At 46.1% G+C, this 13,505-nt stretch overlaps 1 protein-coding gene across 8 annotated transcripts in view; it reads right to left on the bottom strand.

Moving 5' to 3' along the window:
• The window catches only part of ZC3H13 (zinc finger CCCH-type containing 13), an 83,976-nt gene extending 71,505 nt beyond the window's left edge, over positions 1 to 12,471 (bottom strand). For 4 of the 8 annotated variants that reach the window (XM_040341264.1, XM_040341263.1, XM_040341268.1 and 1 more), the window contains exons 1-4: positions 12,108 to 12,471; positions 4,685 to 4,821; positions 4,494 to 4,597; positions 220 to 331 (exon numbers count right to left, since the gene is read on the bottom strand). In XM_040341264.1, coding sequence (XP_040197198.1) covers positions 220 to 331; positions 4,494 to 4,597; positions 4,685 to 4,804 — 336 coding nt within the window. In that variant the 5' untranslated portion in view covers positions 4,805 to 4,821; positions 12,108 to 12,471. Of the gene's footprint in view, positions 1 to 219; positions 332 to 4,243; positions 4,382 to 4,493; positions 4,636 to 4,684; positions 4,822 to 12,107 lie in introns of those variants that run through there. The other 4 variants (XM_040341262.1, XM_040341266.1, XM_040341265.1 and 1 more) reach the window with 3 other exon arrangements.
• Between the last annotated feature and the right edge of the window lie 1,034 nt (positions 12,472 to 13,505).

Genomic DNA, 13,505 nt, shown 5'->3' with positions numbered 1-13,505 from the left:
TTTAAAGGGTAAAAAAAAAAAAAAAAAAGGATGGGAATATAAAGATGACCAGGGTACCAGAGTTTTAAGCAAACAATGCCCACCAACCAGAGAGGAGGGTAATACAATCATGAATGAATACTCATGAAAAAAAAATGCCTCCACTACACCAAAACACCACTACATTATATTTAGAGAAACATGAAGCACAATTACGCTTCACTAAAAGATTAGTCATACCCGGGAGGGGGAGGCTTGTTCTTCAGCAGAGCGTTTTTGTGGCTCCGTCTCAACGTCTTGGCGCTTATTTTTCATTCGCTCACGGAGATCTCCGGTTGGCCTATCTGGTGACCTGTGAACACAGATTATTGAAATGAGCACTAAACGATATAAACCTTAAAAATGTAATTTATTCAAATTTTCAAAACTATACCCCAACATGACGTGTGTGTGTGTGTCTTACAAAGACCAAAAAAAGTGTAAACGCTATACCAAAATAAAAACATTTAAAAAGTTTCCACCATCACAAATTTGTTCTTCTAAAACAGGGATCCTCAAACTACAGTCCTCCAGCTGTTGTAGAACTAAACATCCCATGAGGCATTGTAACACACTGACATACACAGACATGACTAAGCATGATGGGAATTGTAGTTCCTGAACTGGAGGGCCGTAGTTTGAAGACTCCTGTTCTAAAGCAGTGGTTCTCAACGTTTCTAGTGGCGTGACCCATTGATAAAATTTAACAAGTTGTGGGGACCCCTAACAGTAAAATTTTCGTAGCCTGGGTTGTCCGCACCCAAGGCAAGCAATTTGCACCCCTAATCCACAGACATTTAGCGCTCCCCGAGTCCCTTCCACTCGTACAGTATTAAAACCCCTTATGGTACATTTTAGGATGTACCACTCTTTGTTCCTAATTTCCCTTTTATCTCGCTCTATCCCAATTTCTTGCCCCCCCCCCCCAAATCCATGTCTCTAGACTTCTGTCTTGTTCCCTTATTCCTCCCCCTCTCTTCCCTATCCCTTCAATGTATTCTATTTTTATTCCTTCTCTTACTCCTTGGTGGGGGAAAATGGGATGAGTGGTAGTGCTGGGAGAGGGGGGGGGGGGGGAGAGAGAAAGAGTTCTGATCAGCCAACTTGGGTGCTCTTGATCAAGGTCATCTGCTGATATGAGAACTGTAGTGGGGACTTTTAATGGCAACTCTAATCACAGGTAGTGTTACTCACTGTCTCTGGCTTCACTGTGTCTCCAGCTCTGTGGTGTCTCGTATCAGTGACACCTATGCCGAAATATGGAGATAGGGTCTCCTCCAGCCCCTCCTTCACCAGTCAGCTGACCTCTAGTCTCTGCGCCCCCCCCCCCCCCCCCAGGCCATACCGTGAACTGAATGGACAGCTGAGGGTTACAGGAACAGCCAAGAATTTGGTGATCCCCCGCCAAATAGCAATTTGACCCCCGGAGGGGTCCGGACCCCCAGGTTGAGAATCACTGTTCTAAAGTCTTAACCAGTGGTTCTCAACCTGGGGGTCGGGACCCCCTTGGGGGTCACATGATGATTTGCCAAGGGTCACCATATCCTGGGCTGTTCCTGAAGCCCACACTGCTCTCCCAGCCTTTTTGCAGCCACCCAGAAGTGCTGTCCCTGGAGCCTGTGGACACCCAGCTGGGCTGTTCCTGGAGCCCACAGCCACCCACTCAGCCTCTTCGCAGTCGCCCATTCAGTTCACGGATTGGCTTGGGGGCAGAGACTAGAGGTCAGCTGACTGGTGAGGAATGTGAAGTGGGAGGGGCTGGACGAGACCCTATCTTTTGATTTCGGCATAAGTGTCACTGCTACGAACTGCTACGAAACACCACAAAGTCGGAGGCACAGTGAGTAACACTACCTGTGATTATAGTTGCCATTAAAAGTCCCCACCACAGTTCTCAGATCAGCAGGTGACCTTGATCAAGAGCACCCAAGTTGGCTGATCAGAACTCCCCCCAACATTGCCACTAACCCCAACTCCCCGCCAGCACTGCCACTTGTCCCATTCCCGCCACCCTCCACCAAGGAGTAAGAGAAGGAATAATGTAAGGGAGAGGAAAAGAGGGGGAGCAACAAAGAAAAAGGGAGAGAAAGAATAAGAGAAAGAAAAAGAAATACGGCTAGAGAGAGGGATGGGGGGAAAAACAAGAAATTAGGATAGACAGAGATAAAAGGGAAAGTAAGGAGAACAAAGAGAAAGAGGGGTTCATCCTAAAATGTACCAGAAGGGGTACTGTACTAGTGGAAGGGACTCAGGGAGCACTAAATGTCCATGGGTTTGGGGCACAAATAAATTTTCTTGCCTTGGGTGCTGACAACCCACGCTACTAAAATAATTTTACTGTTAGGGGTCCCCACAACTTGGAAAATGTTATCAAGGTGTCACGGCACTAGAAGGGTTGAGAACCACTGGTCTAAACCATGTGCATGAATGCTTTAAGAGTGCTACAAGTGGTTCTAAAGGCATAAGTTTTTTTTTACCCTAATGCATTCTCTGAAGATAAAAAAAGGATCAGCTCCTCCCAGACAACCACAGGGGTTGATTTACTAAAACTGGAGAGTACAAAATCTGGTGCAGCTGTGCATTGTAGACAATCGGCTTTTAACTTCAGCTTGTTCAATTAAGCTTTAACAAAAAAAAAACTGGACGACGATTGTTTCTATGCAGAGATGCAACAGATTTTGCACTCATCAGTTTTAGTAAATGAACCCCAAAGTGTTTAAATCTAGTTACAACTGATAAAGAAGAGCGGTACAGACATTAAATTGTGACAAAACACAGCTACTCAGCCCCCTCACAAAGATAACCAAGTTACGCGGTGTGAATAGGGGTATGCAACAAATATAAAAGTAGGTGTTAACCCAATTTGTCTGAAACAGTGGAAATACATAAAGTTTTCTTTTTCTTATATGTATTTTAACTTTGGTTTCTTTTTCCTCTTGGATCTTTATGTGCAGATTATCATGGTAAAAACTGAACTCTTTACACTGGCTTTTAATAGCATATTATATATTTATATACTATAGTTTTTAATTTATGTAAATCAACCCCACACAGTCTACCTTGTGAGTTTCCTCACACAAATGCCCCCATAGTGCAGTTTGCTATAAGGGCACCAAAAAAAAAAAAAATGGGGAAGCAGAGCATCGATGGGGGACCCCAGAGGAGGGCACAAGGGGCCACTCGGTGCACTACCATTGAACACAACAGGCAAGTATAACATTGATTATTTTAAGAAGGAAAGAAAAAAAAAAAAAACAGATATACACCCTAAAGTGGATGTAAACCCTCCATACACCCAGTGAAGTGAACAGTCTCAGATGACACACAAAGATGAAACAAATATCTCTACATAAGTTTTACATGTATATCTGCTGTCTTCACATTCATATATTGTTTAGAAAGTTCAGATTGTGTTCAGAGATTTTCTCTTCCTTTTTAACACAGAGTGTGATGTCTGGGCATAAAGCCAAGATAGCTAAAATTGTTGATTGTAGGAAAGGCACAAACCCCCTCTCCACATAGGCAGAGACTCTCAGAGGTGTTTTGTAACAGGGCCAGCTCCCTGCTAATCTATTTCAGCAACCTCCCCTGACAGAAATGTCAGGCTGCTTTTATCTGATGTGTCAGGAGTTATCTGGCTGATAATAGAGGAACTGTTAAGGAGAGAGCTATGGGACTTTGCTCTTAAGAGAGATAACATAATACTGCAGATATATGTGCTCAGCTCAAATTTCATTAATTGGGTTTACATCCACTTTAAGTACTGATTCACACTGATGCAGTGCGGGAAACCGCATGCAATTCAGACAGGAATCACACTGCATTCCTGTTCAAATCACAGTGCGATTTGAGCCCATTAACTTTGTATGGTTCAAATCGCACCACACAAAGGTGCATGCACTTTTTGCCACACTGGAATCAAATCACATGGGTGTTCACCTGATTCAGCCAATCGCACTGCATTAAGCAACCCATATTTGGGGTGTCGTTAACACCGACACTCAGTGGTTCTCATGAACGGAGTGAGATTGATGTGGTGCATGGAAACGCACGGAAATCGATGCGTATCCCACACCACATCAGTGTGAACCAGGACTTAGAACTGCTTGGAAGTGCAAGGTCCTTTAAATACATCAGATCCCACCCCCTGTCATAAATTGAGATTTTACAGTTCACAGGAAAAGCCTAAAAAGAAAAAGAAAAAAAGTTAGCACATATACTTTACCTCCACGTTTCCCGATTACAGAGGTTAATGACACGCTGCTTCCAGTGAGATCCCAGAGAATGGCGAGTAACAAAATTTCACAAGGAGACACTCCAGCTCAGTGAAGTACTAGGAGTACGCTACTTTTGGCAAACATAACTGAGAATTCATGACAGAAAAGTTGATATATTGAGGATAGTAAACTACACACATCCTCTCAACGCAATAAAAAGCAGTAATTTGAAAGGGTAAAAAAAAATATGCAAATTACCTTCTGTAAGATCCACTAAATCCTTTTCCTCTCGGTGAATGAATAAATCTGCAAGTATTACCATAAGAACAGTTTCCCGTTTTCATCCAGTTACGACACTGCGTCTGTAAATATGGGAAGTATGGAATCAGATCACGTTTAGCTGAAATAAAAATAAAATGCTTTTGTTTAGAAAGGATTTCTGCTCTTACCTCTGCACTGCTGCTACCAGTGCTAGGCCCAAGCCTCTCAAAAACACTTGGTCTACGTGATGTGCTATCCGATATGGTCTTGGTATTTTCTACTGTAACCTTCCGTCGAATTTTGGACATCTTGTTCTTTTTCTTAACTAGAAACATATCAAAAATGATTTTTGTAAATTCAGGACCAAACACATTAAAACGTACAACGTAACAGAAAAAAACAGACAGCTCACTATGAACCTGACAGGGCGGACCCGGCCAAGCAGATCTGCCTGCTCAGCAAGGGACCTGTCTGCTGATCCCCACAGAGCAGGCAGATGAGAGGTCCTTGTCTGCTCCGCTATGCAGAGCGGACTCAGACACAGCCCGCTCTTTTCTATGGAATGGTCACATGGAAACAGACTGCCTGTAGATTTCCATCAGACTGTCATCTGATCTGCTGGACGCTGGGGAGCGGATCCCCAACTGTGTTTTTAGCAGACCGGATTGGATGCCGGTGGGTGTCAGCAGACACAAAGAGCTACGAGTGGTCCAATCAGGTCTGCGCTGCCTGAAAAAAATCAACAGGTGGACCTGATCGGTCCGTCAGCGTGAAAGGGGCCTTATAGGGCTATGCATTCATTTTGTGACTAATCAACACAATCATTCTTCGATCAGGTTTTTGCAAATGTGCTCCAGCCACAGATGTCAGAATGACTGGTCTTGTACACTGGGGCTGCAGCCACATTAGCGCTAAAGCGCCGCTCGTTTTAACAGCACATTAGCGCTGTTTAAGCAGAACTTTTCAGCTGCTAGCGGGGCATGTTTAACCCCAAAGGAGGAGTTAAAAGCGCCCGTGTTGCATCACTTCCTAAACGCTTTTTAGGTGCTTTGGAAGCCTGCCCATTAATTTCAATGGGCAGGGCATTTTGGAAACACCCAAACCACCCCAAAGATACTGCTTGCAGGACTTATCCTAACGTCCCGCAAGCGCACTGCCCCAGTGTGAAAAGTCACACTGAAATGAATGGGAGGCGGTTTTCAGGCGCTTGACAGGTGCTATTTCTAGCGCTAGAACGCCTGAAAACCGCCTCAGTGTGAAAGGGGTCTTAAAATGGCCATATAAATCTGTTTTGGCAGACATATATGAGTGGCGCAAAAATCTACAGTGGATCCTGCTACAATAAAGTCTATGTAGTCCTTGTAGTTCCACAGCTGTGCGCTGTGGCAAACAAGAGAGGGAAGAGTGAAGGAAGTCCAGTGTGTAGGCAGTGAATCAGAAGCAATCTCCAAGATATGCAAGAGAAAAAAAAAAAAAAAATGCAGGCGCCTCTGAGTATAATCCGTCCCAGGAGAATACTCAATCCAAAGCACTCGCATATGAAAGCGAGTTTCCCCATAGAAGTCAATGGAAACTAAAATTATTTGTTCCGCATTGACTTCATGAAATACTGCATGTGGCCAGAGGTGGGGGGGGGGGGGCTGCGGAGAGCCTCGGAAAACTCAGAAAGGCCCTGGGACAGCTTGGCTGAACTCGGAAAACCTCAGCAAGGCTCGGAAACTGAGTATTTCCAAACTGCATTGGCGCCACCCTACCTTAGGTCACACGCGGTACTGTACACCGCTGTGGCTTGAACCCTGCTTGTTTTGCGAGACAATACTCCCAAACCAAGTCAGGATTAAAAAAATAAATAAAATAGTGCTTGTATTACGAAATGCTCGTTAACCGCATTACTCGCAATCCAAGGTTTCACTGTATTGCTCTGCACGTGTTTTTAGTTTATTTTGCAAAAAAAAATACAGAAGTGATTAAATACCACCAAAAAAAGCAATGTGTGTGGAAAAAAAAAATTCATGGGTAAAGTGCTGCATGACTGCACAATTGTGATTTAAAGTGTGACAGCGCCGAAAGCTAAAAATTGGCCTGGGCAGGCAGGGGGTAAATAAGTGTTTGGTATTGAAGTGGTTAATGGCTAAATTAACCTTTCTGAACTTGTTACACCCCCACACCACCTGTACAGTCTACAGATATATGCAAAAAAAAAAAAAAACTGAAAAACGTGTGCAAGAACCCCAAAAAGTCACAAAGCAACATAATAGTGAGGCTTCACAGCTGATATGTGGAGGGCCACGGAGATGCTGAAAACCAGTGTAGTAGTCTGTGCTACATACAGCCATTTCCAGGCTCTGTGCCAGCAGCTTCCTTTCTGCACACCACAGGAGGATGCTTGCTTAACACTGCTACCATTCACAGACCACCAGGCATGTTTTTCAATGACTACAAGGGGTTCTCTGATTGGAAGAGGTGGGCAGCAACGCCAGAACCTACCCTTGTCCAATGAGAGAACACCTTGTATGCATACAACATGAGCAACTCCTTAAAGCGGCGTTCCACCCAGAATTGGCACTTGCCGGGGAGTGACGTCATCGCCGCTCTGGCCAGTCACAGCGCCGGAGCGGCGATACCCGGAAGAAGCTCAGAGGGGACATGTCGGCAGAGGGGAACATACTAGCTCATTATGCCTTTCTCTTACAGTTTTCTTTTTTCATGGTTTTTCGGGGGGGGGGGGTCAGGGGGGTTACTTCCTCTTTAAAGTTGCAGCGGATGTCTAAAAACAGAACCGCCCGTGAGAAAGGGCCCTTCAAAGCATTTTATACAGAACAGTGCTTGTGCCGTGTTGTTTGGACCCCTGTATCACCTATAAATATCCGTCTGATCCTGCCTGGCTATACCCTTCCCTTTGTAAGCTGACCACGGTGTATCGTGGCTGCTGAGCCCTGGCACCGTGGTCAGTTTACGTGCCTTCGTCATCCACAGCTCTGCTCTGTCTCCTCTCTGCTCCTGTGTCCTCCCCAGCCCTTAATGCTCTCATATTAAATATAAAATGCTCATAGCCCTCCTGTAATATTACAATAAGTGCCCATGTGTTTGCATTATATAATTATTATTATACAGGATTAATAAACATGCGGATCTGTACCGCCAACACATCGGCTCCCAGCAATCATGCAACTCCTCGGCTGTCTATCTTCTCTCTGGCTGAAGTCAGCGGCAGTGCTCGGCCCCACCCACTGGAACTGTCAGCCGGTGTTTGATCGAGAAAAGCCCTCTGTCTAAAAATGCCTCCAATGGGTCTGTGCATGCGCAGTACGCAATGTCATTCTAGCTGATATGTTGATCAGCTGGCGTGACGTCAACACGGCGCATGCACAGATTGTCGAATGCAGTATCCAACGATCTGTTAAACGCCGAGGGAGAATGTAATTGTCAGATTCTACCTCGCTATTGCGGGGCGGGTTGTGTTGAAGGGTGGGTTTTGTGTGTTTTAGCCCTGGTTCACACTGGTGCGTTTTGAAATGTCAAATCGGCAGCATTTGCACCTTCCTAATCGGTGCGACGCTGCACCAATTTTAAAAAGTCGTTTCTGTACTACTTTTTGCGATTTTGGCCCACGATTTACATTGACATCTGTGCAGAAACCTGCACAGATGTCTCTAATCACAGCCAAAATCGGGACTGAACAGCGGGAGTGAAATCGTGTGAGCTTCATTGCCGCAGCCCAGTGTAAACCTGGGCTTAAACCTGCCCACACAGCCAAAACACACCATTTAACACACTCAAGCCATCCTGCTGCAGACAGAAAAAAAAACACAACTCGCAACAGTGAGGCCCCGTACACACGACCGAGTTTCTCGGCAGAATTCAGCCAGAAACTCGGTCGGAGCTGGATTCTGGCGAGAAACTCGGTCGTGTGTACACTTTTCAGCGAGGAAGCCAACGAGGAACTCGTCGGGCCGAAAAGAGAACATGTTCTCTATTTTCTCGTTAGTCAATGGGAAAAGTCGAAAACACTGAACTCGACGAGGAACTCGATGTGTTTGGCACGTCGAGTTCCTCGGTCGTGTGTACGGGGCCTGAGACAGAATCTGACAATTTCATTCTTTCTCTGCGCTTAGCAGATGGTCACATACTGCCTCCGATAATCTGCGCATGCGCCGTGTTGACATCATGCTAGCTGAACAACATACAGGCTGAAGTGACGTTCTGTACTTCACATACCCATCGGAGGCATTTTTTGATAGAACACCGGGCGGAGGAGAGAGGAGGCACCCAAGCGCTGGGAGCCGATACGCCATCGGTACAGATAAGCATATTTATTACATAACACAGACACAGGGGAACTTATTGTAATATTACAGAGGGGATGGGAGCTTTTTAGATTAGTGGGTTAACAACAACTTTAATGTGTTTCTCACCCAAACTGCACTAGGCATATGTGACAACACGGGGATTCATTTATGTCAACTGAACAGTTTATGAATCAAAATTCAGCCATTACATGAAGAAAAAATCATTTACTCTAATGGCTGAGTGTTCGTTATTCAAAAACAAGTTTAAAGGATTTTTCATATTGTGTATGGGAAGCATTAGTGTGACCGCACAATTTTAAGTGACAAGCATAATGCAGTCTTTTGTGCGCCACAGAAGCTCCTGCGTCTCTTTTGGGTGTAGCACCTGGCGCATTTTATTGGGTGGGAAAACGCGCGTCATTAACCACCTACGGACCGGCCGCATACGGCGGCTATTTGACGTTGAATACAGGGATTATGGCAGATAGTTGCCATAACCCTGGTATCTTTTTAAACAGTAGGCGGTCCTCTTCAAGGAAAAAGTGGTCTCTGTGGCAGATTGCTCGCAAGATCACTTTTATCGGCAGCGGGAAAGGTGCCCCCTTCCCGGAGCCGCCGCTGCCGACGGCTCCGATCGGGTCCTTTTCCCTCTGAGGCATGGAGCGGAGTGAGGGAAAGATGGCCTCCACTCGGCCCCATACCATTGGATGATGGAAGCGATGTCAAACGTCACTTCCGCCAAAGGTCTTAAAGGGGGGGGGGAAAAAAATCTTGGGAAAAAAAATTGGTTTTATTGCATTTAAAGTGGAGTTCCACCCAAAAATGGAACTTCCGCTTTTCGGAACACTCCCACTTTTGGCACCTTTCAGGGGGGTGCAGATACCAGGTATTTGCTCACACTTCCGGGCATAGATACCTGCAATATCTGCGGGATCTACGCCACGTCCGGCACCTCCTCTGTCCGCCCCCCCGCTGTCTCCTGGGAGACACACATGTCCCAGAAGACAGCAGGGACCATTCAACTCGCGCATGCGCAGTAGGGAACCAGGAAGCGAAGCCGCAAGGCTTCACTTCCCGATACCCTTACCGAAGAAGGCGGCGGGGGCAGCGGAGAGAGAGATCGGCTTCGGGTGCTGACATCGCGGGCGCCCAGGACAGGCAAGTGTCCTTATTTTAAAAGTCAGCAGCTGTAGTATTTGTAGCTGCTGACTTTTAAAAAAAAAAAAAAAAAAAAAAAAAAATGTAATTTCGACGGACCTCCGCTTTAAGTGTAAATGTGAGATCTGAGGTCTTTTTGACCCCAGATCTCACATTAAAAAGAAGGTCCTGTCATGCTTTTTTTTATTATTATTATAAGGGATGTTTTCATTCCTTGTAATAGGAATAAAAGTGACTTTTTTTTTTTTTTTAAAGACAGTTTAAAAACAAAAAAATAAAGTAAAATAAGAAAACAAAAACGTAAAGCCCCCTGTCCCGCTGAGCTCATGCGCAGAAACATATGCAAGTCGTGCCTGCATATGAAACCGGTGTTTAAACCACTTATTTGAGGAATCGCTGCAATCATTAGAACAAGAGCAATAACCCTGGCTCAAGACCTTCTCTGTAACCTGTAAAAATTTGTAAACGTCGCCTATGGAGTTTGTTAAGGGTCAAAGTTTTTCGCCATTCCACGAGCGGGCGCAATTTTGAAGCGTGACATGTTGGGTATTAAAGGGGTTGTAAAGGTAAAAAATGTTTTCCCTAAATAGCTTCCTTTACTTTAGTGCAGTCCTCCTTCACTTACCTCATCCTTCCATTTTGCTTTTAAATGTCCTTATTTCTTCTGAGAAATCCTCACTTCCTGTTCTTCTGTCTGCAACTACACACCGTAATGCGAGGCTTTCTCCCTGGTGTGGAGAAAGCCTCTTGAGGGGGAGGGGGCAAGCAGGAATGCCAGGACACTCTCTACTTTGCAGATAGAGAAAGGAGCTGTGTTTTAGTGGGAGTCCTGACACTCCTGCTCGCCCCCTCCCCCCTTAAGAGGCTTTCTCCACACCAGGGAGAAAGCCTTGCATTACTGTGTGGAGTTACAGACAGAAGAACAGGAAGTGAGGATTTCTCAGAAGAAATAAGGACATTTAAAAGCAAAAATGGAAGGATGAGGTAAGTGAAGGAGGACTGCACTAAGGTAGCTATTTAGGAAAAAAATAAATTGTACCTTTACAACCCCTTTAATTTACTTGGCATAACATTATCTTTCACAAAAGTTGGGCTAACTTTACTGTTGTCTTTTTTTAATAAAAAAAAAAGTGTATTTTTTCCCCAAAAAATTGCACTAAGACTGCTGCGCACATACGGTGGGACAAAGTATATGTTTGGGGGTTCTAAGTCATTCTCTAGCAAAAAAAAAAAAAAACTGTTAAACTTGTAAACAAGTTTAAAAATAGGCCTGTGTTCTGTCGAGAAGTGCCCGCGCATGTGCAGGACGGAGCCGCACTCCAGCCAAGTTGCCGATCAGCTGGAGTGACATGCCAGGGCGCAAGCGCACATCGAAAGAGGTACCTCTCGATGGGAGATACCATTCCACGGGCACAATTGAAACCTATACAAACAGCACAGGGGGGGTAGAACCGTAGTTCTCACATTGTGCCTCGCTGTTGCGGGGAGGCTTTACAGTATGCTGATGATCCCGTTTCACCGCTGTTTGTATAGGTTTAAATTGTGCTTGTGAAATGGTATCTCCCATTGAGATATACCACCTACGATGTGCGCTTGCGCCCTGGCACATCACTCCAGCTGATCGGCAACTCGGCTGGTGTGTGCGGCTCCGTCCTGCACATGCGCGGGCACAGCTGATCGGTAAATTGGTAGTTGTGCTACGACTAGGGATGAGCTCCAGCGTGTTCGCACACTCCACGTGCAGAGCCCACCAGGAAGTCGGCACGGCGCTGCGCTAATCACAGGCAGGGAGACATTGTCCCGATGTTCGGCTGCAGAGATCGGGAAATGTCTCACTGCCTGTGATTAGCGTAGCACAGTGCCGAATTCCTGGTGGGCTCTGCACGTGGAGTGTGCGAGCACACCAGAGCTCATCCCTAGCTACGACGTACAGCGCTTGCGCCGTTCGTCCGGGGCACTTCTCAACAGAACACCAGTCCTTAAGTTAAGGATCAATGACACTGTACGTGTGACACTTTTTGCGTGTTTCTGGAGTGCACAGATGTGAATGCAGCCTAATCAGTGGAATCTATGCTGGTCCTCCATGTCCCTGGGTGATAACACTGCTCTCCTGGAGACCTCCCCTCCCCCCTTTGTACACAGAGCGCTTGGCTCTCCTCCTCACCCCGATAGCGGCGGCCTACGCCGCCTGCAGCAGATTCCCGGGCCGTGACCGCTGTGTGTCTGGCGGCCGCAACTGGGAGATCAGCGCCGTCTCCCAGTGCCGCGGACCGACCGACCGCCCGAGCACGGCGACCACCTGCGCCTCCAGCCGCCCTCCCCGACAGCGGCTCCGCCTTCCCCCTCCTCTTCTTCTTCGTCGTCGTCTTCCACTGCGGCCACCACGTCTGCTGCCGCCGCCGGTCCCGGCCTCCGGGAGCGATCGTGACGCAGCACCGGATACAAACTAGAAAGCAAGGAAACCACACACAGGCCGAGCGTTTCCACCGCTGAGCCTGCTGGGAAACAGCGCTACCTCACAGGAAACGGCCCGGGGGGATAGGATGTAGCCTCAGTCCGAGCGCTGCGCATGCGCCGCCCCCGTAAAGGATTATGGGACACAAAAGGAACCTGACTGAAAAGAGAGCGGTGTTTAGATGAGACTAGTGAGGGGGATTTGCTTTTTTACCATCCCACACTCCGCCACAACTGCAATACGAAAGGCTTTCTAAATGCATTACTACAGAAAATGGGGGCAGTTTAAGCTGTTACAGCGTTTTTCTTTTCTTTTTTAACCACTTCAGCCATGGAAAGAATTTTTTGCGATACGGCACTGCGTTGCTTTACCTGACAATTGCGTGGTCGTGCGACACTGTATCCAAATAAAATTGACGTCCTTTTTTGCCTACCACTAGACCTTCTTTTGGTGGTTTTTAATCACCTCTGTGGTTTTTATTTTTTGCGCTATAAACAAAAAAAAACAATATTTTTACTATAATAAATATCCCCCCAAAAAATCTTAATAAAACGAATTACGTTATCAGTTTAGGCCAGCATGTATTCTTCTACATATTTTTGTTAAAAAAATCGCAAAGAGCGTATATTGATTGGTTTGCGCAAGTTATAGTGTCTACTATCCATGGGATAGATTTATGCCATTTTTATATATATTATTATTATTATTATTTCTCTTCCGTTCATGGACACAGCAGCATTGACCTTAGGGTTATATACCTCCCTTCTAGGAGAGACTAGGCAGAAAGAAACAGCACTTTAAGTGTTAAAAACACTTCTCTCAGTACAGCACCTCCCAGGGGGCGTGTCCCCCCGGTACATCCCACTCTCTGGAACATCCAGCCTCAGTTTTAATCTGCCTAGCGTCAGGAGAGGACATGGCCTTTTCTGGAGCCCATGTGCTCTGGAGATTTTTTGATTTTTTTTCGCTTTATTTGATTTTGTTCCTGCATTTTTGGATCCTGGGATCTACTATCAACTGCAGACTGGGTGACAGGCTGGATCTTGATCCTTGTAGTCCCCCCATGTTCGGCCATCGAGCGTGTGCCGGTCTTTAGCTAGGCCGTCC

Source organism: Rana temporaria, chromosome 2, assembly GCF_905171775.1.
Source record: "Rana temporaria chromosome 2, aRanTem1.1, whole genome shotgun sequence".
Lineage (NCBI taxonomy): Eukaryota > Metazoa > Chordata > Amphibia > Anura > Ranidae > Rana > Rana temporaria.
This window is presented reverse-complemented; position numbering and strand designations above follow the sequence as displayed.